This window comes from Nipponia nippon, unplaced genomic scaffold (genome assembly GCF_047370975.1).
Source record: "Nipponia nippon isolate SJK-2023a ecotype South Korea unplaced genomic scaffold, ASM4737097v1 scaffold_14, whole genome shotgun sequence".
NCBI classification, from domain to species: Eukaryota; Metazoa; Chordata; class Aves; order Pelecaniformes; family Threskiornithidae; genus Nipponia; species Nipponia nippon.
In genome coordinates, this window is record NW_028262330.1 from 7,882,433 (window position 1) to 7,908,263 (window position 25,831).

Consider the following 25,831-nt stretch of genomic DNA (forward strand, 5'->3'; position numbering starts at 1 on the left):
TTTTAAATGAAACTCTTTATAATGCATAATTTACAGTATAAGTAGAACAAAATGCCATGGCAAAAGTCATGAGTACAGGACTTGTAATAAAAGGCATAAAATATATTTATACATAAACCCCTTAAACAAACAAGGGAAAGCTTGAACCCTGAATATAGGGCGACGCATGGCCTCGTAACACCATGCAGGCACAGGTACTGTACTGATTAAATTTTTAAAAACACTAGAGATAGTGTATTAATATTTTCACCATACATTTTCTACAATATATACAGACTTACACAAAGTAGCAATGGCAAACAGAATGCACAGATTAACTTAATCAACACAAAACCCAACTGTAGAAATGCAAGGTCTTTCTCGGAAAAGGGTCGCTCTGTCCCAGCACCCACGCACACGCACACACGAAGCTCTGCCAAGGCTTGCAGAGAGCCTTCGCCCACATCTCCCACGGGCTCACATGGGTGTTGTGAAGGTAAGGCCAAAAAAAAAAAAAAAAAAAAAAACAACCAAAACAACAAGCCACAAACAAAAACCCAACCAAAAACCACCACACAACGAATCACGCTCTCCACACCGATCTGAAAATATGCCCCATCGTAGTTACATGTCGTTGAAATACAAGTTGTGCTAACGTTGAAGTAGAATGGCTAAAAAAATTAGCTAGCTATGTGGAATACATATGGGTTTTTTAATCTCCTTTTGGTGTGCTAAGTATGGAGACAGGAACTGGATGGCTTCTCGTACAGCTCTCCCACGCTCAGGGGTTTGCTCTACCTTGCCTTAACCGAGAGGCACCGGACACCGTGTGGTACCCTCACCACTGACAGCAGCAAAGCAAAACCTCACACCACAGAAATCCATGATGAAGTAACAAGTTGCTGTTGTTATATTGCATCTAACATATTTAACGCTTAAGACCTTTATTTCAAAATAGAGCAGCATAGATTAAAATGCACCGGTCTCTAGATGAATGGTAGGACAGTATTTTTATTTTGGGTTTTATTATTATTATTTCTTTAGAAAACTTTTATCTTCACTTGGAGAAATACTGGGCATGTCACTCCTTCCCTCCTCCCCCTTCAAAAAAAAAAAAATCATGAATGCGCTCATAGCCAAACTCCTAAATTTTAGATAGTGGGAACAACATAAAAAAATAAAATCCTTGCTCCCATCATCCCACTTCCCAGCCCCTCTCTTCTCCATTGTTAAAGCAGCATATCCAAAAACTGGACTTAAGGGAAAACAGACTGTTCAATAAATATCAATAAGGATTACTGTTAAGGTAAGCTATACACAGTTTCTCTTAGTCCATAGATTTCAGATCCCCGGGAAATCATATATTATGTATGGAAGTCTCTCAAACACGGTCTGCATCTCCAATAGCCAACAGTGGTCATGTTTTTAATAAATAGTTCAGGGGTTTTATCATCTCAGTACCCAACTCATGAATAATAAATGCCATTTTTTTTTCCTCTAAGGCTAATTCAGCAAAGTCTTCATAGACTTCACTTTTTTCTTCATTGGTTCAACACTTTCCTTCAGAGTTTTTTTTTTTCTCCTTGTCATCACTACTGTTGTGTGTCCAAAGACTTTTCTAGCTTAACTTTTCTTAAGAAACACAGATGCCATCAATCGATCCTTTCTACTTTCCCAAGAATCCTTCCTTCGTACATTGGCAGGATGGTTTCATCTTCCCAAATCTCTTCAAACACCGCACCGCAGTCAAACTCGTCGCTTGCTTTTTTGAAGTAGTATCTGTGGTAAGGAGAATTAAAACACAGTTAAAAATCAAAAGGTAAAGCAAAGGATGCTTTGGCAGTTCTTTTAACCACAGTATTTCCAATCTCTCCCTCCTAGGATGCTCCTCCAGCACCCAGAGTGGCCAGCAAAACCTCAGGGCTGCTGAGGTCCAGCAACATGAAAGCATCCCCGGGGCTGCAGGGACGGCGACGGGACGGAGGGAGCAGGGCTGTGCACGCTCCTCAGCGGTGACAACAGCTTCTACAGCGAGTAAGTTATAAGCATTGGCAGTGGATATCCTCAGCCGTAAAGAAAATAAGAAAGCGTGGTGATTTCTGGTAAAGTATCTTATTTAAAAAATAAATAAATAGAATTTCAAAGCAAAGCATTCTCAAGGTTCCCCTCTCTCCCCACCTTCTTTCTTTCATGTGTTTTCTTGTTTCAAAGCTGAAGCCCAACATTAAAATTAGCAACTGTTATTAAAAGGAGAGGCTTTTTAGGCATACGGATGGATTAAAAGAAAACCATCCCAGCTTCCTGCAATGCAAAAGCTGAAACTCTGCGGTACTCCTACTGGAAAAAAAACCCGGGAGCCTCACATTCGAAACAACCAAATGCCTAATTCACGTATCCATTTTAAGTGACAGAAACTCCTGTATTTGTTTCCCGACGCTTCCCAGCAGTCAGAGGCGCGGAGCAGCCCTGGTCCAGCCTGCGGGACGTGACACCGGGAGGTCAAGTAGCAGTGTCCTGCATTCCTGCTCTTTTGCTCCGGGTCGTTAGATCATGAAGCCAACGCTCCCAGAGACAAAAAGCACCCCCACCCCTCCTATGTCAAACAGTAAGGACCCCTCTATTATCCTGAATTAGACCGTTCAGCTTCTTGATTAAAGGTTCCTTTTATCCCGTTTGGAGCTTTCTTCCTTCTAAGGCTGCTTAATTGCATATGCACAAATGAAGGGCTTCCATTCAGAGGGGTAGCATTTAGGGAGCCTGTCCGTCTGCCGCCGCACACCTCCTCGGACATGCCTGCTCCCTTGGAAAAGTGCTTTGCCATCTGATCGCCAGGGATGGAAAAACCTTCATCAGATGGATTACAAAGCAAAATATAAAAAAATTAACCCCTCCCACACCCCTCCCCTGTAGTTTCTAGACAACTGGTGTTGGCAGATGTTTGTTAGGGGAAAGCGTTTTGCAATTATTATTTTTTTAGGATGGGAAAGGAGATCAAATTAAGCTCACTTTTACTATTAAAACTGAAAGAGCCGCAGCAGGGTCTTAGAATTTGTTTGATTTTTTTTTTTTTTTTAGTGACTGTTCTATAACACGTTTTTAAAATACTCGGTAACAACGGCCTGCGAATCTATTTATTTTTAGGGTACGTTAAAATTATTTTGGTAGGGGGATAAAAGCTGGCTTTTTAGTCCAAGAGATGAAACCAGCTCCATTTAGTCAAGGTATGGTTAGGATTTATTTTTGTAAAGTCATTCCAAGCTGACACATGTTGCGTCTTTAATGGCTCAGCAAGGAAAAACATCTTATTTAAGTCCTTCAGAGCCTGCGCTCATTGAAGTCAATGGCCCAACTCCCACCAACTTTCATGCTGCAGGTCAAGGCCACAATTCCCCAGGCCAGCAGCCTTGAAACAAAACCAAAAAAGCCCAAGGAAAGTTTGAATGAATTACAAAGAACTTTCTCTTCCCTTTCCCCTTCTCCGCCCCTCTCCAGATAACAGCCGCTCTTCCCAATAACTTCCTCCACAAGCCCAAGCACTGGCTGTGTTTACAAAATTTTTATTTGAGAAAACACGCTATGACCTTTTACATAATTACAACCTTATTTCACAGAGAAAAGGGGGGGTAAAAAAAGAAAAAGAGGAGGCAAAGCAAAAAAAAAAATCCTCCCCCACAACATCTTCAAACAAGTCACTCTGCTCTTATTTGCTCAAAAATGGGCTTTCCATTGAAACATATTTTATGTGGCAAGCTTTGCTCTTTTTTTTTTTTTTATTTTTTTGGGACATCTGGCACCAATCGAGGCGAGCAGGCCTGGCGTTGCAGCTCTGTTTTGAACCGCTGCCATCTTCAGATTACCCGACACCACCCAGTTTTTTTGTGCGTGTATGTTTGTTTTTTGTTAACGCCATCAGTATTAAATCACTGCTTAATTCCTTCTTTTTTTTTTGGGGGGTGGGGGAGGAAAGCAAAGCGGCGATTTCCCGGCGGCTGCCCCACGGCAGGGCCAGCCGTATGGCTCTGGCATCGCGGGAGCCCGAGGTACCCGCCTCGCAAACTGATCCAATCAATAAAGAATTTGGAGAGTGGAGCATTTCTGCATGTCTTTGTGCATTAAATGAAAGGCAACGGCTTCAAAGACATGCTTATTAAATGTGCCTTAAAAAGAAATCAATGCCAGATGTGACCAAAGCAGCCTACTTAGTGCCTCCCCGTAACACACACGCTACTCCGGGCACTGTGGACCTCTTCCCTGAAGGTCACCCGCAGTTTCACTCAAAGTCCAGCCAAAAGTCAAAGCTGAGATCAAAATGATTCCCTGGAGGTACACACATTTGTGTAATTAGTTTCACCTTGTGTCTGTGCAAGATAAAATACTGGGCACGTACCCAAGTTCCTTTTATAAATTTCTGTATTGTCTTTACCCAGGTGTAAAGGGGTGAGATCTAAGCAAAACGTTGTTTCATCCTTGTCAGTCACTTAAAAACATTTTCTAAAGTAATTACAGTCTGACAAGGCACAAATAATTGCACCTGGAGGGGCTTTTGGGCCACAGAGGTTTTAGTAGCCTACTCCTGCACTCAGGCATCACACAAAAAATGTCACAGAAATCAAACAAACAAACAAACAAACAAAAAAAAGGAATTGGGGGAGGGAGGGGGGACTACACATCCACTGGAGCAGTTGGCAGACCAGTGGCGAGGCCAGAGAAACTGGTCTGCAACTGGGGCATGAGGCTGCATCAGCCAGAGGAGGAGTGCAGCAGGCCAGGAGAGGCTTTAGGGGCTGGAAAATAGTGCGACGGTGCAAGAAGCCCAGGGACCTCTCCTGGAGGTTGTCCAGGTTGGGTGTACTTGCAGGTTGCTGCCATCTGATGGCAGCTGGGCGGGCTGCGAAGACAGTTTTGGGGAAGGATTGGCCGTATTTCAGCCCCACTGTGCAACAGCCATAGACAGACCCCAGCTCAGCATGAAAGCACCCTTAGGTGACCTACTCCTGATCTGCACAGGTGGACTTCCCAAAGCTAGAGACAGGCCAGTGATGGAGCACCAGCTGGAAAGTCCTCGTACCAAAACCAAATGACCATGTGGAGGTTAAATCAGAGGCCGGCAGTTAGAGGGCAAGCCTTCTGGCGCTCTGAAGCACCACCAAATTCCATGCAAATTCAAAACTTAAAGCTGGAACTTCCCTCTCCTGCTCACCCTGCAGGAGAAGTGGCCAACAGATGATCCCACTAGCGCCCAGATCCACTGAGAAAGTATAGCAAAAAATAGCTAATATGAAGTTACTGCCATGGGAACTAGAAGAGCAGGGGAAGCAGCAAACTGGTTAAACTGGGATCTGGGCCCTGGAAACCAGACAGGCAGGGTTTGTTGGTGTTTCTGAGGAGGAACTAGGTATTGCTGGTGGAGCCCTCCCTGCAGGGCAGAGGTTTCGTCCCCTAACGAAGAGAAAAGTGAGCTCACTGCGTCTTAGCTACACATCCACTCAGATGCACCATCCCAGCCTTTCACTGATCACATTTACGGGCACACCATTGCAAAAAGAAAAAACCAATTACAAACGAAAAAATCAAATGAGTAGTCAAAGCAGGAGGCCAGCACCAAGATGAATGCTGACCCCAGTTTGGAAACCGAACCCCACTGCTCCATGCCTTCGCCACAGGGCCATCCCAGTGCTTCCTGGTATTCAAGCTTTTTGGACAAGGGTTGGAGCACGAAGCCTGCCAGCCTGCATCCTTATGCAACTGGGTGAGGAGGCTGGGGAGGGAGATGGAGAGGAGGTGGCCCCGCAGCCAAGCTGCAGCTCAGGGCCCCTTTCTCCATCTCCAAGTTGCTCTTGGTTCGAGTGGGAAGAGAATAAGAACATCTACAGCCCCTGAAAAGTGAGGTAAATGTGTCATTGCGGGTAGACCTGCAAAATATCTGCTGATTCTTTTGACTTATTAGACTATACTAAAGAACAAACAAATCTCAGATTCTTACCTGTAATTCCCCTTTTTGCTCAGCTGTTCTTTAAAGTGCCCAAGTGTCAGGCTCTGGGCCTTTAACATCCTCCTGTAGGGAATTTCTTCTCCGCAAAAAAAATAGGTGACAACCAACTCGCTCGACTGAGAGGTGTGAACAACTGGCAGTTTCTTTGGCTCTTTGTGACTGAAAAACAGAAAACACACACAAACCCCTCTATTTTTCCATCTGAGAACAAGCCGTTTCACTGCACTCAATCCAGCAGTGTTCCTGCCACACGTAACGCTGGTCAGAAATATCCTGGGTGTGACCCAAAAAGTCAGATATTCCTGTACTCGCCGTGAATTTGTCATGCTGCATTTGCACGGCCCTTTGCTGGGCTCCCACAACGGCTCCTGCTCACTGCGATGGTGGGATCGTGGCATCGCAAAACACCCTGCCGCAGGCAGCAGAGACCTCATACTGTTTTATGGATGGGAGAACTGAGGGATGGAGGCGAGATGCTTGCTGGAAGCATCAGAGCAGGACCGTGGGCCAGGTGAGCACACGTAGGGCTCACCACGGGCTAACCTCTACCTAGCGAGCCCCAGTATTGGACACCTCCGATTTTAAAAGGCTCGTTTCATCTGCCTTCATATAAAGCATCTGCCAAGCTTCCTCCTCATGCACAAAACCACCTGCAACCACCAACAGCGAACAAAGCAAAACCACCGCCAGATTCTTCACCTGAAGTACACAGGTAATCTTATTTTTCCCAGTGAGGACAAAATTAAGTGGATCTTGTAATTTGCACTAAGAAACCCTTCTTAAAGAATAATTAAAACAATATTACCCAGCAAAATGGCAACGCTCTAGTGAATACCATGCAGCCAAATCTACAACTGTTTCTGAGGCAATGTACACTTGGCATGTCAAAAGGTCACAAAGTGTTAGTCCGCAGTAATTTAGTCTTCCTAATTTGTTCTAAGTCTTTGTAGAGTGGCTTCAGAAAAAAAGCTGCTAGCAAAGACAGCTGGTGGACTTAAGGTCAACCAATTAAAAATGAAAGGCTCTAGTCAGGTGGCTCAGTCTGGACTTCAAACATTACTCATTGCTTAAGATGAAGAGGGTAAGAAAGAAAACTTTAATTATTTAGGCCATTTTAGACCTCTCTGTAGCAGATTTCTTGTTAAAAGAACCATCCTGTAATTAGACTAATCCAATCTTTGTCCACTTTACAGGAATGCAAGTTAAAAAGAGCCAGAGACAAGATTTGAAAATGTTTTGTTCTTTCTTTAAGAAGAATGTTTGAAAGACGAAACTTCAGATATAAGAATTTCCTCTCTTTTCAAAGCCCAATCCATTTAATGAAAATATAATTATTATATATATATATATTTCCCAATCCTTTTATGCGTATGCCATACTCACTCTTCTGTCGTTAGACTTGCATTGCAGAAAGGGGTGTTTCCCCCCTGAACGGCAGCCGAGTGGTTTCGATCCCTCTGCTGATTTGAGGTTGAACATCTGAAGTGGAGAGGGGGAGGGCAAGTGGGGAAGAAAGGGAAAAAAAAAGGGGGGGAAGGAAAAAAAACTTTAAAAAAAAATTGTTGAAATACAATCTTCTTAATTGAAGTCTCCTGTGGGTCGTTAAGTTTGCTCTTTGTATCAACCCTCACATGTTGTAAACAATCAAAGGAAGAATTAAAAATGCTGTGGGCTAATTTATCCTTCCATACCCAAATGAACGATAACCAGTCCAATTCTCCACTTGGTATGTAGCTGGAGTCCGTCCCAGAGGAAAAATGGGCAAATTACAGCCATCAAAAGAGTGGAAGTAATAGTCTAGGATTCAAACTATTTGTGCCGGGGTAGGGTGGGGTTGGAATAAGGAGGCTCATCCTTGGGGCTCGGCCAAGCCGTGCCGTCACGCGTCCCCACAGTCCTGGCCCCATGGCTGACCCTCTACCTAGACAGGGAGGACACCATCCACCTTCACCCACCGCCTTGCCTGCCATCAGCCCGAGCGCTGGCTGAAGATGAGCACAACCAGCACCCAGCAAACCTCTCCTACCCCTGCTGCTCCCCAAACCCCACCATGGGACCAGGACCATCCCTCCCGTGGCCGTTACCGTTGCTTCTGCGGCTTGGAGACCTCGGCGAGCCGGCGGCACGCTTCCTCCAGCTGCGCCAGGGTGTTGGGTGGGGTGAGCGGGGGCATGGCGGGGTCCTGCACGAAGGGGTGGGCGGGCTGCGCCCCACGCGGGTGGCTGCCGGTCCCCCACGGGTGGTGGCGGCCGGGGGCCCCCTTGGCGAAGTCGGAGCTGTAGGCCTTCTTTGTGCTTTGTGTGCTTGGGGAGGGGAAGAAGTCGGGTTAGAAAAGCTGGAAAATATGACTTTAATAGCAGCTCCTATTCTGCTCGCTCCCTCTCAAAAGTCTGTCATAACATGAAAGGAGGTTTATTGCCAAAAACATGACATTTTTGTGGTTTTTCTGGTTCTGCGGAACAGCTTTTATATTAAACCGGAGGAGCAAAGAGTCTCATTTGTTCTTAGCGATTGTAAAAATAGACAGCCCATGTAATATATAAATATTTACCGGGAGCGATATTGCTGTAGACAGCTGCGTATTTACCTATGGGGCTTGTGCTTATTTTGTCTTTCGCTCTCCAGCATCCACTGCCAGACGTTCTGCGCCCGGTCCGCCTCGCCCCCTGGTAGCTGCACCCCGCCAGGGCCAGGCAGCCCCCCGTCCCCGGCCGGCAGGGCGACGCTCTCCGCTCCTCTGCCCGGCCTCTTCGGCAACGTCCCTGTCCTGCTGATGGTGAGAAGGGGACAGGAGCCCGCCATTAGCCCCCTGTGCTGCTGCGGGGCTGTGCCGATCAGCCCGATTGCAGGGGGATGATGGGGTGATGGTGTGGGGTGGGTGCAATGGAGAGAGACGCTCGTGACTTACCCAAAGGGCTCCAGCGGAGGCAGAGGGGGGTCTGTGCTTTTCGGGTGGCCCTTGCACTTGGGGTAGCAGAAGTAGTCGCTGCCTGTTGGGCAGCAGCACTGCACCCGCTGAGCCGCCTCCGCTTCAATCTGCTCCTTCGTCTTGGGCACGGTGTGGTGGTGGATGTAGTGGTGGTGTACGTGCTTGGTGGTCTGCTTGGTGATGAATCCCTTACCCACCAAGGCACACGCTGCCGACGAGGCTGCGCCAGGCTGCAGCTTGCCCATCAGCAGGCGGTCGGGGGAGCGGGCGCGGGGGCTGTGCCGGCCCATGCCGGGTGACTGGCAGCCGGGGGTCTTCAGCACACGGGAGAGATGCTCATCCAGGATGGCCTGGGGGTCCTCCTCATAGCTGCCGGAGGGCAGGAGCGAGAGCGGGTGCTGCGGATGCTGGGGGTTCACCATCTCCCGACTGCTCTGCAGGCTGGCGGGGAGCTCCGAGCCCTCTTTCTCCTCATCCTGTTAGCCAAGAGATGGCAAGGAATAAATGCAAGAGGACAGGGAGCCGGTGAGGTGTGCACCAGGATGTCCCCCCATGGGCTCACGAATTGCAGTGTGATCAAAATGCGTTCCTCCCTGTGGGCAGGATACGGTCCCCTCCCACCCCCCCCAAGCCAGGCAGCACGCGGCAAGCTCTGCCCGACCCCAGGAGGGTTAATCCTCCTACCTCCTTGATTTGCTGCAGCCTCTCCTCCAGACTGTCCATGGTTTCCTGCTCCTGCTTCAGCTTCTCCAGTCGGGAAATGAGCTCCGCAGCGAAGGCAGCCGGCTCCACTGGGGTCATCTCCTTGGGAAGACGGTGGGTCCTCTACAAGGAGCGGGGACAGAAGGCACAAGGCATGTTTAGCGGGCGGCACGGGTGCTTAGCTGGAGCGGCATCGCCGGCCCCGCTACGCTTGTTGTGTCTCCATGTTTGGATGAAAAGACGACCGCAACTAGGCATGGTCTGCTCTGGATTTTTATGAGCTAGTGCTGTGGCCTCATGGAGTGACATCCTCCCCACCAGCGTTTGCCTTCGGCAGGAGCAGTTGGTCGCACTCTGAGGAACCCCGCTTGTTCTCTCTGTAGTACAACCAGCCCATCAGTAGCTACTCTGAAGTAGAAAATCTTCAAAGACTGTTGTCAAACATCAAAAAAAAAAAAAAAAAAAAAAACCTCTGAGGTGGGAGGGAGAGACTTTAACTCAAGGAATAAAGTGAGTATAAACAGAAAGGAGTTGGAAATTAAAAAAAATAAGATGGGGGAGAAAAAGGGAAAGGAGAAAAAAAAAAGAGAAAAAAAAAAAAAAAAGAAGTCAAACGGTTGCAGATCAGAGAAGTGCTGGTAATTTATTTCCTGGCTACACACTGGGCACCTTTGAGGTAGTGTTGTCTCAACAGTGTCCTAGATCTCTTCCCCCCCCTCCATCTCTTTGTACAGAAAATGAAGAAAGCTGCTGCAGGCTAGCAGTGCTACACTGCTGAGCTTGGCTGCCTCAAGCAGATCTATCAAGGGAAAAAGGGAACATCTCCAAATCAAGTGCAGAATATAAAAAGGCAAAACGCGAATTTCTGCCAAAAGAAGCAAACATGGCAGGAAAAATGGGAGGGAAAAAAAAAAAAGAGGAAAAAGAAACCACCCACCCGACTCTGCCCTCCCTCCTGCCACCCCCACGCACCCCACTCCTCGCCCCCACTCTCCCTCTCTCTCCCTCTTTTTTTTTCCCCCTGAAAGCAGAAAGCTGAACTGCCAACTCTTTCACATACTACCCACCAGATGAGGTGGGGCCTCTCTCCGGCAACCACTTAGCTCCAGAAATGATGTGAGGGTAGAAAAAGGCCACTCTGCTGGAAATTGTCACTCTTACACAAGCTGGCTCTATTCAGTCCCTGATCAAAGCACTGCCTTACAGAGAAAGTCGATTTGCACGCCCTGGGACAAAATAATCTAATTTACAAGCTCAGGCTATAGAACTTTCTTTAGGGAGGAAGGGGAAAAAAAAAATACCAAAAAGAAAAACCACATAAACCACCCCCCCGCCTCCACCAGAAATATCATCTATGATTTCTTGCTGCTTAAGACAGCAGAAAGAGGAATTTTAGCATATTAATCTCAAGACAAGATAAGTTTATACTTGTCTGTGTAAACAGTTTATTCACTGCAGGAATCGGGAGTCTGCAAGTCAACTGAATTAGCAAGTCAGCGAGTTAATTTTTGAGAGCACGGCAATGCCACGAATCGGATCCCCTCAAAGCAAGGAACGTATCTGCTACAAATGTCTCTTTTTTGGGAGATCCTCCTTCCTACCAGCTTACAGACAGTGTGCTTTCGAAGGCCACCGGTGATGCGCATGAGGCCAAGCCCTGGTCTGCTCGTCACCAGCGGAGGTGTCAGGGTGGTGGCCAGAGCCAAGGCTCTCACTAGACACAACTGGGGCATCTCTGCTTGGATTTAGACCAGGAGGACAAATTCAGTGCCATTGAAAAGCCTTAATTAGCAGCTGGTTTTCAGGGAAGGATGAAAATGTGACTGTACACAAGCAGATTTTTGCAAAGATGCTGAGAGCACGTGGCTCCTGCCCAACACCAAGCAGCGTCTTTTCTCTGGCATCACGTAGGGATGGAAACGCTCTCCTCCCCTGCTCCCTTCCCTCCATGTGCTCATTCCCAGTCCCAGAATTTCCTATGGCCAACCCAGACCCTGCAGCTCCCACCTGAACTTACCGGAAAATGAGGTAGAGAAACTTGACCATTGGCCTTGACGCTCCGATGCATTTCCCGCTGGAGCTGCTTCTTGCTCCCAATTCTGTACGGGGGGATCCCATCTCTGCACACGGAAGAGAGGTCACTGTCAGTCAGGGCTCTCCCCATGCTCTAACCATCACCTCTGAAACCAGCCAGGCATGCCACAGGCCCACGTTCCCAGAGGTGCTGAGCCCTCTGAACATCACCTGAAGCCTCGAACATCTGGTGGCTTGGGACGTGCCTGTGTCACCAACTACATGGATGTGCAGTAATTAAGCAAAAGCCGAAAAGCAAGGTGATGGCAACTCTGCACGGGAAGACGCCCAAAGATCCCATCACCTTCACTTCTGAGGCATCTTACAGAAAGGCCTTTCCAATGCTAGGTTTCTGCTTCTGCCCTTTATTTTTGTTGCTTTTTCACCACCAAATTACGCTTTCTAAGACCACAACTTTCCTCAAGCTCTGAAACACCCCATAGAGTGTTGGCACAGTGGAAAGAAGAAGGAAGAGGCTGAAGATGGATGGCCATCAAAAGGCTGCTCCCCATCTCTAGCCCTACTTAAGATCCGGGATGTTTCTCCTGCCCTGAGGCTGGCCGGCATAGGCAGGCCACCACGAAGCATGAGCAAAGCCTGGCCGTACCCTCCGGGCATGACGTTGCTCCCCTCGGCCACGCCAGCTCAAGCCAGGAAGCCATGAGAAGAGACCAGGCGAGGAGCACTGGTGGGAACAGCCCCCTGCACAGCCCACTCGAGGCAACATGGTGTGTTTTCATCTGGCCATGCAAAAAATTACCTCAGTTAGGATTAAAGAGCCTTCTACAGACAGCGGGGACAGCCGGAAGAGCATGCCTGGAGATCTTGAATGTCTAATTCCACCCCTTCCCTCAGACTGGCTGAATAACCTTGATCTCCAGTCCCATCCCTTTCATCCACCTGCCCCCACACCTGACTCATCTCCTGAGCGGAGAAAATAGCTCCTGCCCAAGGAGGAGCGGCGGCGGCCCTGCGCTGCTGCCAGAGGAGCCAACGTGCCATGGCATCCCTGCGTGCCACCTCTGGTGGCCGCGGCAGCGGTGGGCACACACTGACATGTTTTGGACACGCAGCCGGAGACAAGGCGCAAGGGAATGCCTTCCTGGAGACACCAGGTCCTTTCTCTTGAGGAGGATGATTAGATACCTTGAGCTCCATGCTCAAGGTTTGAAGCATGCTATCGCAGGCCTTTGTGAAGATCTTGGCCAAAGCATTCAGTTGCCATTAAATTGTTTTAATGAGCAAGATTAAGTTGCAAAGCCTGAGTAAAAGACCAGAACAATTTCATCTTTAAAAACTTGGAAAAATCTTTATAATAAAAGAGAGCAAGCTAGGACCGCAGAGAAAGTCCTTGGTGCCACAAGATGAACATCAGCCTCCTCTAGACACGGTCCATGAACGCACATTACATTACAAGTGAAAGGAGCTAATTGTCCTAATGTCCCCATTGCACAACATGGGGCTCTGGAGCGCTTTCTGGGGAAGCAGCCCAGCACACACCAGCCACCATAGCCGGCCATGGTCACTGACCACAGCCGCTGGTGACCACCAAGAATTTCTGCTCCATGAGCCCATGGGGCAACAGGGCTTGGGGCACATGACATGCCTTAGCTTTGGGGGAGGATGGGGGGAAAGCAAATCTAAGGTGAAAACCAAATCATCTGTACCTTCAGAGAAGCATTTGTTAACTGGGGCTTATTGAGATAAGGGTCCTTAGGGAAGACCTTCAACATAGGGAATAACCAGTAAAATAGGCCTTTTAAAGGTAAGTAAGTAAAAATGCCAGCATGAGCACGTTACATGCATGCACATAAGGGACTAATCCTGTTAACATACTCCATGAAAGAGGAGGTGTCCTCTATAAATAGCAGTCCAAGAGGCCAGATGGGGAAGAGCGGAGAAGCAGCTGAAGGTCTGTGCGTTCAACACGAGGCACCCAAGGACATGACCAAGGGACAACGGGGAGCCCTGCAGCCCTCCTGCGCTCCCCGCCTCCCTCCAGGTCTGCAAGCTTGAGATGTCATCCCCAGCCCCTCTGCTGCAGCCATCGAGCTGGGAGCACATGTCCTTGCAGGGTGTCCCCACGCTCCCAGCTCCGGGGGACCGTCTCTGCCCAAAGGGAGAGTCCTGGGATGGGCTATGGAGCAGGAGCAGGGACTCGCACCATTCCCAGGCAGGGTGGCTTGAAAAGGAGGAGGAAAAGCAACGCTGACCCAACTTTAACAGCTCCTCACTTTATCTAAGATTTGCCCTCGTTCAGGTCAGTATGAAGGCTGCTCCTTCCCCCTAGAATTCCTCCAGTCGCACCGGAGACCCCCACATCAAACCTCCTGCTCCCTGCTTCTACAGCCCTGGTTGTCAGAAGAGTTTCACAACTTGTAACAACATGCAGAATTTTAAAAAGATTAAAAAAAAAAAAAGAAAAAGAAAGTATTTCAATGGGATGGGAAGGCTGTGGAGCAGCTCAGGAAACTCAGCCTGAGGAATGGGGAGGGACTTTTACAGCCACTTTGATGAGTGCTGTCTAAACCTAGGCCTTCCATATAAAACGGGGGGAAAATGGACAACGGCAGGGTTGAAGGGGTGACCAACGGGTGATGCTCGACTGCAGGAGGGACAGACGGATGGAGCTAGAGCCAGGCTCAGTAGAGCAAGAGATATGGGGGGTGGGGGGAACCCTGATGCTGAAGCAGACCCCCCAGACCAGGAGAAAGTGCCTTTGAAATGAAAAGGCTGAGCTTGGCCAGAGGTTTTGGGCAGGACAAGGCTTAACCCCAGTTCTCCAGGTGCCACCTCTCCCCTTGCTCCAGCAGCAAACATTTGCACTCACTTTCTTGGCTACTAAAAGCTGCGGGCTGAAGAGCTACAGAGTTTAGGCACTAAATAGTAGAGTTTAATTATAAACATTTCAGCTAACCAGGCTGGGGCTAAGCCAATCTGTTTCTGGGGGAAACACTAGTTTGAAGTCTTCTACCCAGTCAGCTGCCATTTAAGCTGAGCCAATTATCTTAGCCTTTTGACTCAGATGTGCCTGACCTAACCTGAATGTAGTTTTACTGCTGCTTTGAAATATCAGACTCATGCGCATATGCATTCACTCCCATCTTCATTTGGCAACGGCTCTGAAACAAGCCTCTGATCTTGCCAACATCAAAAGCCTGGTTTGTAAGATAAGGTAATATTTGAAGTTTGCTCAGCAGCATTCCCCTGTGTCCAAAGTAAATCCATAAATAAGATATAAGCAAATAAAAAAAAAAATCCCCTTTCCTCTCCCCACCCCAATCAAGAAATGGAAATATAAATTTGCATGATGCTTGGTGGCTATTACAAAATATATACGGACAGACTGATCCCTGGCATCTATACTAAAAAAAAAAAAGGCAGATTGTGCATTATTTGGAGACCTCTCCTAATTCCAGTACAGTTCATACTTAGATTTATTAAAAAAAAAAAAAAAAAATCACTTTACTGCTATGTCTGACAGACTTTTCCAGAACAAGTTTTTCCTCTTCAGTTGATACCAATATAAGCCAAAAGAACTAATTTGCATTCACACTGACGAAACAGAATAAACTCGGGTCCTCTGTTAAAGGGGGGTAAAACCTCACAGGCCGAAGAGCAGCCGGGCTCAGCCTATGAAAGCATGGCCGGTTTGTGCCCACACCCCCTTACAGCATCTTCAGCAGCCAGCAGAGCCAGGTGCCAGGAGAGGCTGCAAATCCCATGTTTTACTGCAATCTTGGCAGCAGCCCGTCGCCTCTGCAAAGGAAGTTTTACATCAGCCTTAACTTTAAGCCCAGCCTCCAAAACTGCCAATTTACCTCTCCCACTTCCAAAAACACCCAGCATCCCGGCGTGCCTGCCTGCTCCCGGCCCTGCGGACGGAGCGTGGCCGCGGGGATGCCCGGGGGACTGGTTCTGCAGCAGGAAATATTCCTCCAGCCTCCGCCGTCCGGCTCCCCCCAGCCCTCCCCACCGCCCCCCAACCTGGAGCTGCGGGCAGTTTAATCAGCCAAGCTTCCCCAAACTCTCACAGCCTGCGCAGGCTATTGTTACGGCAGGAAAAAACAGGCAGGCTCCTTTCACGCGCTGCTTTATGGGGAGCTCCTATTCACTTGTTCAAGCAAATTTCAAAGCGGGCTGCTGCCCTCTCATCCCCGCTAAGCTCCCCTGGACTAACAATGGGCTGAAAGCGATTCAGTTAAGCCTTTCATCCACCATGCACTTTATTTCTCACTCAGTGCTCTCATCTGTATAAGGCCTACAATTGGCATTGCTGTGAAGAGAGGGTATAATCCTAGCCCTGTGAATCCCAAGTGACCCTACACTGGTCCAGAAATGACTAACCCAATGAATGCTCTGTTGACACATGATCACATACAACCAGAGCCAGTAAGAAGAAATAAAGAAGTCACCCTATGATTCAGCTCTTTTATTTAATGCCAATATTGTTCAATACGGGAATCTGGTGGGACAACAAACTATTTTTTTCCATAATATCAGTTCAAAATACACATGTGCATTAAAAAAAAAAAGCTTTTGTTTACACAGCAAGGATTTCTGGTAAATCCTGTTTTCTGCTGTGCATCATCATACAGCACTGTTGACTTTAAAAACAGAGCATGCAAACCCCTCCAAGGAGTAACTAATCACTGGACACATCTGATAGAGACACTGAAGAAGTTTCACCTATGAGATGAAGACCAAGAATGCAGCACTCTGTTTACAGGTGGGCTTTTCTAGAGCACTTGTACTTAAGTAAGTGAAGACCATGAAACACAAACGCCAACATCTGCCTTCCGCCCAGTTGAAGAAAATGGTCCTTAGGAGCATGAAGTGAGTATTACTGTCTCCTCTACCCCCAGACACAAAAGCACCATTTCTCTCCTGCTGGGGAAAGCACACTGAGGAAAAACGGTCAAATGACTTGCTCCCAATTGCACATGTCTCAGCAGAGTCAGGAGGAAAAGACAGATCCTGCAATTCCTGGGCTCAGCCACAGCATCATCTCTCATCCCTACGCTCCTGAAACACCCAGACCTGATCCACACAGCTCCATTCAAATGGCTCTTTGAAGACTGCCCCAGCCACACTAGATGAGCAGCTATTTGCCCCTTCAGGTCACTGGCCCTATTAATGTACATTCTGACATTAATGACGAACCTTAATTACAGAAAGTACTTCCTACAGGAAGTAATCTCCTCCTCTTTGATGACTGATAACTAGTTAAGGAAGCCTGGCCTTAAGACAAAGGCTCAGGGAGATACGCTCCTTGGGTTAGCCAGGCAGCACCATTAGCATAGGGGAAAACATGTTTGCTCAGCTGCAGTTGCAAAACGGCAATAGAGGGATTCATTATTTTACTCCATCCAATACCGCCGGCAACCGCATGAAGAGCGAGGCTACCATGCCCTGCGCTACACCTCTCGGTTTGGGTGCACACCTCCATTTCGGCAGCCCCCAGTCAATGGCAAGCAGAAGCAGGGTGATGACCCTGGACCCATCACTCCTGTAAGCCCCCATGGTGCATCGGCACAGCTGATTCACAGATGACGCATCCCAAAAGGACCCGGCCAGCGCAAGATACTTACACGCTGCTGTCCGTCATTGACATGGAGTCATCCGTCAGGGCATCACTAGATATTTCACTGTCGTTTGCACTGGTTGCTGGGGCAAAAACATAGCCAGAATTCACATGGTATGGGTTAACGGGATCGTTCCTCTTGAAGGACCTAGGGACAAGCAAAACAGGAATCTAGTTACCAGCCAGTCTTGGGCTAGACAAAAACACACAAGTTTCATGGTAGCCCTCTCCTTATGGGAACCTTGCACACTGGCTGCTCAACCTCTTTAGAAGCAACTAACCACCCACTTCTCAGACCAGCAGCAACCAGGAAGCACTCTGTCTAAATACACCCAAAGTCCCAATTCAAAGATGTTGCTTTCAGCATTGGAAACGTGCTTTAGAAAATCCCAGGAAGCATCTCTACATACTCTGATACCTTCAAGAACTTGGTCCTTAAAGCTTGATGCTGCACTGCTGAGGTCAGCAGGAATTTTGCTGTCAGCATCAGCAGCCAAAAGATCAAGAAGTTCATAGCTCACGTCCCACTGAAAGCCATTGAGGCACCAGCTAACAAGTACTTAAGTCTACTCTGAAGAGAGGAGTTAGGGCCCCTTTGGGAACACAAGTTATGGTATCTGTGTTGCCTGAAACAAGAGAACTGCCTGAAAATAGTGGAGCAGGACCACCATGTGTCAGAGGAGGCATGGACAGGGCTGAAATCTGCTGTCTCAGGCTTGGCCTCCCAAAGATGGGTGCCATCTTCCTGGCATTATAAAAACATGCAATAAAAAGGCCCAGTTTTTAGAACCTACTACTTGTTCAACTTGCGGTTTTGTGCATAGAGTTGGGTGGGGAAGAGAAGGATGGGGGAATGTGAGGACAGGAGCAGCAGGTTGTATTAATGGGCATGTGGGTTACCAATACCAACACCTTTGGCTTCGCTTGGAGAAACAAACCCAAAGCCCAGCCTGGATGTTTGAGCGGAGTACTCAAGAGCATGAGTGTGAAAAATTCATGGGCAGTGACAGAGCATGGTGGGGTCATCATGGCAGGGTCACGGTGGGGGGGGACGACCTGGGCGTCCCCCTACCCGCTACCTCCCATTACTCCAACCTCCCAGCCGGGATCAATATACATATCTCCGGCAGGCGATAAGGGGATTATGCAGGGAGGTTTGAAAGCCGCATGTTAAGGTGCACATTTTGTTCCTCTTCCAGGGAAAGATGGGGCTGTTAAGCTTCAGCCTTTGTATATCAAAGCAAAAGGCCTTGTCATCTGATAAGGACTGCTGATTTTAATAATTAGGGCCACTTACCCAGGACTTGGGGGCCTAAGGAATGTGCCAGCAGGCTCGGCAGGTTTTTTTTAATAGGCTTTCCACCTCCCTGCCCCCACAGGGGTTGGAGGGGACCAGCTGGGTTTAAGTGAGCAGCAATGTCCTCCCACCGCCCGCCCCGCTCTCCATCCCTCACAAACAACCAGGCAGCCCACGCCCTCACGCATTCCTGTTCCGCCAGCACCGAAAACAGGAGCCTCCACAAAGGCTTAAGATTAAAAAAAAGGGGAAAAGAAAAAAAAAGAAAAAAAAAAAGGAGGGGGAAGCATGGCAGGGAAGGTACGCCTCTCTGGTATGAGAGGCGCGGGGCTGGCTGCAGGCAGGTATTCAGCCCAGCCGGGGCTGCATTCCTTTCCGAAGGAGGCCAAGGCATTTCTGATGGGGAGATCAAGATGTTAAAAAATATATATCTGGGAAGAAGAAAAAAAATGAGATAGTAAGGAATGCCACAGGAAAGAAGTTAAATCTTCAAAGATAAATTAATTCCACATGTGGGTGAAAGCTAACTTATCCTACTACTACTACAACAACAAAGTTCCTCTAAAAACCATATAGTCTTCTACTCGGATTCAGGGGGATGTGCAGTCCAAGCAACCCTTCCTAGGTCCTTGGTGGGCGATTGGGTCAACTGTGTAAGGGATGCAGCTCTTATAACTATTTGATTTGCAGCCATCTCAGGTCTTGAGAGCACATCCGAGGACCATGAGGCTCAGGGATTCAGGATGCTCCATGAGGCTCAGCGGTGCAGGATGGTCCCCAGCACAGGACCACCACCTTGCTGGGATGTGTCTGTGTCACGCCTGGTTGCATCCAGGAGGGCTGACTTGCCAAGTTCTTCCAGCAGACGGGATTGCTGGAGAGGCTGGGGGCGGAGGCAGCAGGTCCGTATGAATACGGCACAGGGAGAGGAGGTGTGTCCAAACACGGCATTTGAAAAGATATAATTAGAGAAAGTGGCCAGAACTAACTCATCCTCCCATCAGTACTGGACTGCAACACCGATTCACCTACCAACACCTCACAGACAAAAAAAAAAAAAAAAAACAAAGTTTACATATTTTTAAAGCCAGCCCCCACTCTCCACCTCCAACACACTGCCCCACAGAAATCCCCACATCCTTTAAGAAAACCAGTGGGGGCTGGTTTGCTATGTTTAATTTTTTTTTTTTTTTTTTTTTAATTTGACCACCTTACTACAGTAATTGCACCCAGATGCATCAAGTTGCCTGCAAGGGTTTTAAATTCCAGCGGAAAGCGGTGGTCTCCTGCCGCAGATGCTGTGCACACAAACACACCCCAGCTCCAAACTCAACAGGCAAAATGTTTTCAGCTGTCAGGTAGCAGTTGCTCTGGAGCTTCAAGGAGAATGTCTGATGTTTCTCAGCCTATTCTTATCTTGATGCGATGACACACAGCATGTAACTCTCTATATGCTATGTTAGGCAATGGGCATAACAGAGGTATTATAATGCCATGAAAATTTCAGGGGCTGTTGGTTGTATACCCTGTTATAAGGGTGCAATTTCGGGGGGGGGGTGTTTATTGTCAAACTCTGCTTCTTAGAAATAAAAGCACTCTGGCAGTTCAAACCACAGATTTATACAGAGAGAGAAGAAAATCTACAAGGAGCATTTTGAGGCAAAACTGAATCTCATTAAGTATTTTCTGGGGACAAACATCACTGAGCAATCATGGGTTTAAAGACAAAAAAGGAAAAAAAAAAGACCACGCATGCACAAACCTGAAAAAAAAAGTATATTTTAACAAAACTATGTTAATCACAGTTTCCATGCTCTTAACTGTAGAACACTGCTTCGAGCATAGCTTTACAATGGCATAATTTACTTTGATAATTGAAGCCAAACTTGGTTCCAATAACTTCACACACAAGGAGCTCCACCGGCGGGTCCTTTCAAAGGCCAGGAAGCACTGGGAGCCGGCAGAAGGCCATCTGCAAGCCCCAGCCTTCTCAAAGCAAGGCCAGTCCCACTGATGTTAGAGCTTAATGGGAGGCAGATGAGTCCACCTTGGACTGAACAAAACCACGTTACACGGCGGCACTGCAAAGGAAGAAGCACTCTCTGTGTACACAAACTCGTGCGTGATAAATTTAGAAGCGCGTATAAATAATAGCTGGAATTCCTGGAGCATGGGGCCAGGTCCAGCGCAGCGTGGGGAGGCCAGTTTTAACCACACCACAACCTACAGGGGAGGGGAGTCGCTTTGAAGGACAAGAGGAAGGTTCTACATTTAAAATATTCCCCGTATTAGGGCTCCAAATATACAACCAGCAGTTTGCATGCATACGCCTGTTCTGCAGCCAGGCACAAACACCGTGTTTTCACTTGACTTCTCCTGTTCCTGTCCATCGCTGATGCTGGGGCCAAACAAACAAAGTCTTTCAACTTGTACGTTTCTGTGGTCTCCCGTTTGCCATGTTTTTGGCCTTGACTCCATGCCCTGGGATTTCCAGGTGGTCTCCTGTCCAAACACCGAGCTGGCTTGAGATTGCTCTGCTCCCACCATCAGGTGTGCTCAGCCCAGCACTCCCGGCTTTCACTGGTATAATCACATTGAAACCCACCGAAGTGAATGGCAAGAGCCTGCACAGCGCTTCAAAAACCATAATGTACTGAGCAGAAATTCTTTAATTCCATCACACACACGAGGAGGGAGGTGTGGTTTGGCCACTCACCAGGAAAGACTTTGTGCAAGCTTCAGCTCCAATCCTAAATGCTGAGTGATGAGAGATAGCCCATCCATATGCTCATCAGCTTCTAGCACATGCACGCACAAGTGGCTTCACAAATGGATAGCTCAGGGAGGAACTGAGAAGCATCTCAGCTTGACCTCCCTCTCTTTGCATTGAGATCTCTTGGCCCCATGGAGAGCAAAAGCTCCTGGAAATTCAACAGAAGGTGATCAAAGCAAAATGCACTACCTAATGTCCTAGGAGGGTAGATCTGACATGTGAGGAGCAAGCTGCATTAATCCCTGGACAAAAAAGAAAAGAAAAAAAAAAAACAAAAGGAAAAAGAACCAGCACTAATCAGGCAAGCAGCCACCATTCTGCGAGAGCTCTCCTGGACAAGGCACATGTGGGTTTTTAGCAGGGCCTGCAGCTCTGGTAGAACATTACAGCCAAGCCCTTCCAGCACTGAATACCAACAAAGGCTGAGAGATAAAAGCATCAAACATCCCCCTCCTGGAAAGCAAGCGAAGGGCAGCAGTTCAAACCAAGTTCTGGAGAACAGCAGATGCTCAGACAGTAACATTCAGGCACGAGATGAGGATCCCAAAACCCAAGTCCTCCACAGACCAGCTGCCAGCGAGTGCCCCCCCGCCGCAGCCCCGCAGCGGGAGAGGTCCCGAGGCCAGGCCGGGATGAAGCACATCCCCGCTGCCGGCACCCACGCCCACCACCCCTCCATCACCCCTCCGCTGGCAGGGAGGGCCTCCAGGAGAGGGAGAGGACTGGAGAGGCCTCTGGCTCCACAGCACCCTCCCCGGCAAGAGGACCCTCCCAGCTCCCGGCAGCTCAGCACCAGGAAGCCCAGCACAGCTGGAAGCTCTCCATGGGGCAGGAGAGGAGGGCACGCTCCAGCAAAGCCTCCCCAGGAGAAGCCTGATGCCCTTTGATGTCCATGAATCACAGACACACTCTCAAAATTCCTGTAAACGAGATGTCAAACACTCACCATACCAAACCCCAGCCTCCTGGGCCAGCAGAGGAGAGCGCACATCTGCCAGCAGAGCCCTCTCCTCTCAGCCCTGATTCAACAATCCACATTTATGGCAAGGGTGGGGAGAGGAAAGAATACATTTTCAGAGGATTATACAACTCATCATTTGCTCATCAGAGTCTCTCTTTCCCATCCCCCCCTTCACTTCGAGATGGCTCTTACTTTCTTCACCCTCACACCGCTGTGCCATCAGTATTTCCAACAAAAGAGAAGGGTTCGGCAACGCAGACGCACCCCAAGGCGAGGGCAGAAGACCCCGCCACCACACAACACTCCCCGCATCCCCGTGAGCTGCCGTTAGACCCAACCACGTTTTAATGAGCTTAACTTTGAGCACACATCCAACAGGAGAGCACCACAGATCTACTATTACTCTATACCTGGAATGTCTCTGTTACCTTAAGTACTCAATTTTAAGTATCCTCCTGTATGCATTGGCTCAAAGCCACCCTAAATGGCTTTGACACGATACCAACACCCAACGCGATGGGAGAGGCTGTAGATCACACACGCACGGTTAAAATAAAAGCAGATTTTGTGCAAGTTGCAGAGTTTGATGTAATAAGTGCATACATTTCCTCCTCCATGACCGCACAATTGCTTCCCACATAACCAACATAGTTAAACACTGGTTGATGGTGGAGTTGGGGAACTAGTAGGTTACATTATTCATGCGTCTATATGATCCACTCTACTACTGCTCTTAATAGGTTGGAAAGTTGAACCAATAATTAACATATGTCCGGAGGACATAGTTGCTATGAAGTTTTTGATCTATAAGAGAACTGAGCAAGCCAATGGGGCTTAAGCTCACAGTATCTTGTTTTCTGAGGAAAAATACCCAAACCCAGCCAACAGCCCCCAAATGCCAGTGTCTGGAGGTGCGGGGGAGCACCCGTGCCCCCAGCCCCAGGGGAAGCCCAGCCTCCCTGCTAGCTCCCCAGCACGCCGCCCCAAGAGCCTGCCGGAAAGCACTCGCAAAGTCCTTAAAGTTAAAACAGAGCCCGATTGCCAGGGGTTCCCTTACCTGTATCCGTTCTCGATCGCTTCCGTAGCTCTGACATTCGCCGTAACCCTCAACGTCTTGCTGGATAGTCCAACTACCGAAGGCAAGATTCTGTTTTTAAAGTCTGCACAGCTCCATTCCTCTTCTTCATTCAAGGTCGGGAGATAGCCACAGACAACTTTTAAGCTCCCCAGTCCATTGCTGTTCATGTAAGCAGGATTCTCTCCTCCACTCCTTACATATTCGAGGTATATATCAGAAGTTAAAAACATCTGGTAAGCATTTTCCTCCATCACAGTCTGAATCTCAGTCTGTGCCTGATCAAACATGATAGAATCTATCTGCTGCTTCTTGATGCTATCCTTTATGTAGGTCTTGGTAGCAGGCTTGAGCTGCTTGGAGACGATGCTGTTGTTCTCGATGTACCTTTTGTATATAGCTTTGGCTACTCTTAAAGTTTTGGTATCCTTAAGGTCCATCTGCCTGAAGCCGTTGCAGGCAAACCAGAAGTCTAAGGTATCCACACATTTTTCCCTTTCCAAGAAGGTCCGAAAAAGATAGGCACCATCTTGATCTCCCAACAAGGAATGCAAGGATTTGGTCCATCTGGCCAGAGGGGAGTCTGGAGATGCGCTGCCTTCCGGCTCCCCGAGTCCGTTCTCATTCCTCCGCGGGGCAGGAGGCACCGGCATGGCCTTGAAGCTTTGGCTTTTGGGGAGAAACGAGCTGGCGAGTTGCGGACATGGTGCTTCTCCTTCCTCCCCCGGGACAGGGGGTCGGGGGGCGTCTTCCCTGAAGCTGCTGCTGGGGTCTGGGAGGTGGGCGAGGACCACGGCACTGCTCATGGCTCCGGAGCCCGATGGGGAGAGGGGCTCCCAGTTCCTCCAGGAGCTGCCTGCGCCTCTGCCTTCCTCTGCCTGGAGTCAGCAGGGGATCCTCTGAGCCTCCTCTCTGCAAAGGGAGAAAAGGGGGGGGGGGGGGGGGGGGAGAAAAAAGGAGTATTGATCTAATCAAAACCAGATCCTTCCAACTTCAAAGACAGAAAGTAAACAGGCTTTTCAACTCTTCACATTCAAAAAAAAAAAAAAAAAAAGGGGGAGAGAGAGAGAGAGAGAGAGAGAGAGAGAGAAAGGCAGGGCAGGGGGAGCGCGGCTCTATCGCCAGCCCGATCGCGACTATCAGATCCGCTCCGCTGAACTCCCAGCGCACTTTTAGCGGGGCCGGGGCGGGGGGGCACAGCGCGGCCCCCCGGCAGCCCCGGGCAGCGCGGGGCGTCCCGGCCCCGGCGTCTCGTCTCCATTCCGCGCCCCGAGGCCCCCGCTCCCCTCGGCCCCGGCCGCGGGCAGCCGGTCCCCTGCCCCCCGGCGGGGCGCACCCGCTCGGGCAAAGGGCTTTTTGGGGCGCTGCTCTGCGGAAACCTGATGCTGGAGCAGGGGACAGCCCCCCCCCCGCCCCCAAAAAATAACATATCCGAGGGGGGTTAAGGCGCGGCGGCCGTACCTGGGCGCAGCGGGGCATCCCGGGCCGGGCGGCCCCGCGCCCCCCCCGGAGCCGGGAGCCATCCCCGCCGGCCCCGGGAAGAGGGGAATAAATAGAAAGGGGCTCCGGGGGGGAGGGTACGGGGGGCAGCCCCGGGCGGCGCCGAGCCCGGCCGGCCGGGCTTCCCGGCGTGCAAAATAATAATAATAATAATAAAAACCTGCTCCAGAAATGGCGACGGGCTGGGAGGAGAGAGGTCGGAGCCGGAGCTTGGGGGGGGGGGGGGAAGGGGAGAAAAAAGTCCGGAACGACTTGGATCCTCCGAGCCCCGTGCAACAGCCGGTCCCGGGCCCGCCGGGCCGGCCGCGCCCGCGGAGGCACCGCGCCCGCGCAGCGCGGGCACCGCAAGGCGCGCACACCAAAATTAAAAAAAAAAAAAAAATTAAAAATCCGTATTTAAGAAAAAAAAAAAATAAGCCGCGGGGAGCGCAGCCCGCTGCCCCCGAAGTTGCCACTCACCGCGGTGCCGGAGCTCGCTGCGCGCCCGCGGCCCCGCCGCTCTCCGCCGCCGGCAGCGCGCAGGCTGGCCCCGCTCCCCCCGCTGTCCTTCCTCCTCCTCCTCCTCCTCCTCTCCTCCCCGGCGGTGCAACCGCATCGGAGAGCATCGGGAAGGGGGGGGCGGGAGGGGGGGGACTGTGAGGGAAGGAGCCCACTGCGATCCGCGCCTCCCTCTCCTCCCTCCCCTGGTTATTTATTTTATTTATTTTAAATACAAAAGCGCTGGTCCCGCCCCCGCCTCCCCCCGCCCCCCCCCCTGCCCCCGCCCCTCCCCGCGCCCCGGGCTCTCCCCGCCAGCGCTGCGCGCATCAAAGCGGAGGCCGGCGGAGCGGTCCTGCAAGGGCGGTAGCGCGGCTCCGCGCCGCCCGCCACGGTCGCACACAAAAAAAGGAGGAAAAAACAGGCTGGCAAAAAATAAAAATAATTACAAAATAAAGAAGAAGAAGCGGAGGGAGGACCCCCTGCTCC

At 49.6% G+C, this 25,831-nt stretch overlaps 1 protein-coding gene across 3 annotated transcripts; it reads right to left on the reverse strand.

Moving 5' to 3' along the window:
• On the reverse strand, positions 1 to 25,460 carry AXIN2 (axin 2). Of its 3 annotated transcripts, none has more exons than XM_087751166.1 (11): positions 25,325 to 25,460; positions 23,348 to 24,277; positions 17,267 to 17,407; positions 11,620 to 11,722; positions 9,585 to 9,725; positions 8,880 to 9,376; positions 8,559 to 8,738; positions 8,056 to 8,274; positions 7,355 to 7,450; positions 5,963 to 6,130; positions 1 to 1,758 (listed from the first exon to the last, which is right to left on the reverse strand). In XM_087751166.1, exons 2-11 carry the CDS (start codon positions 24,169 to 24,171, stop codon positions 1,632 to 1,634), a joined length of 2,496 nt encoding a protein of 831 aa, XP_087607292.1. In that variant the 5' UTR covers positions 24,172 to 24,277; positions 25,325 to 25,460; the 3' UTR covers positions 1 to 1,631. The 3 variants fall into 3 exon arrangements, with proteins under 3 accessions (XP_087607292.1, XP_087607290.1, XP_087607291.1); XM_087751164.1 differs by having other exon boundaries at positions 8,559 to 8,741; XM_087751165.1 differs by lacking the exon at positions 25,325 to 25,460 and adding an exon at positions 24,827 to 24,875 and having other exon boundaries at positions 8,559 to 8,741.
• Between the last annotated feature and the right edge of the window lie 371 nt (positions 25,461 to 25,831).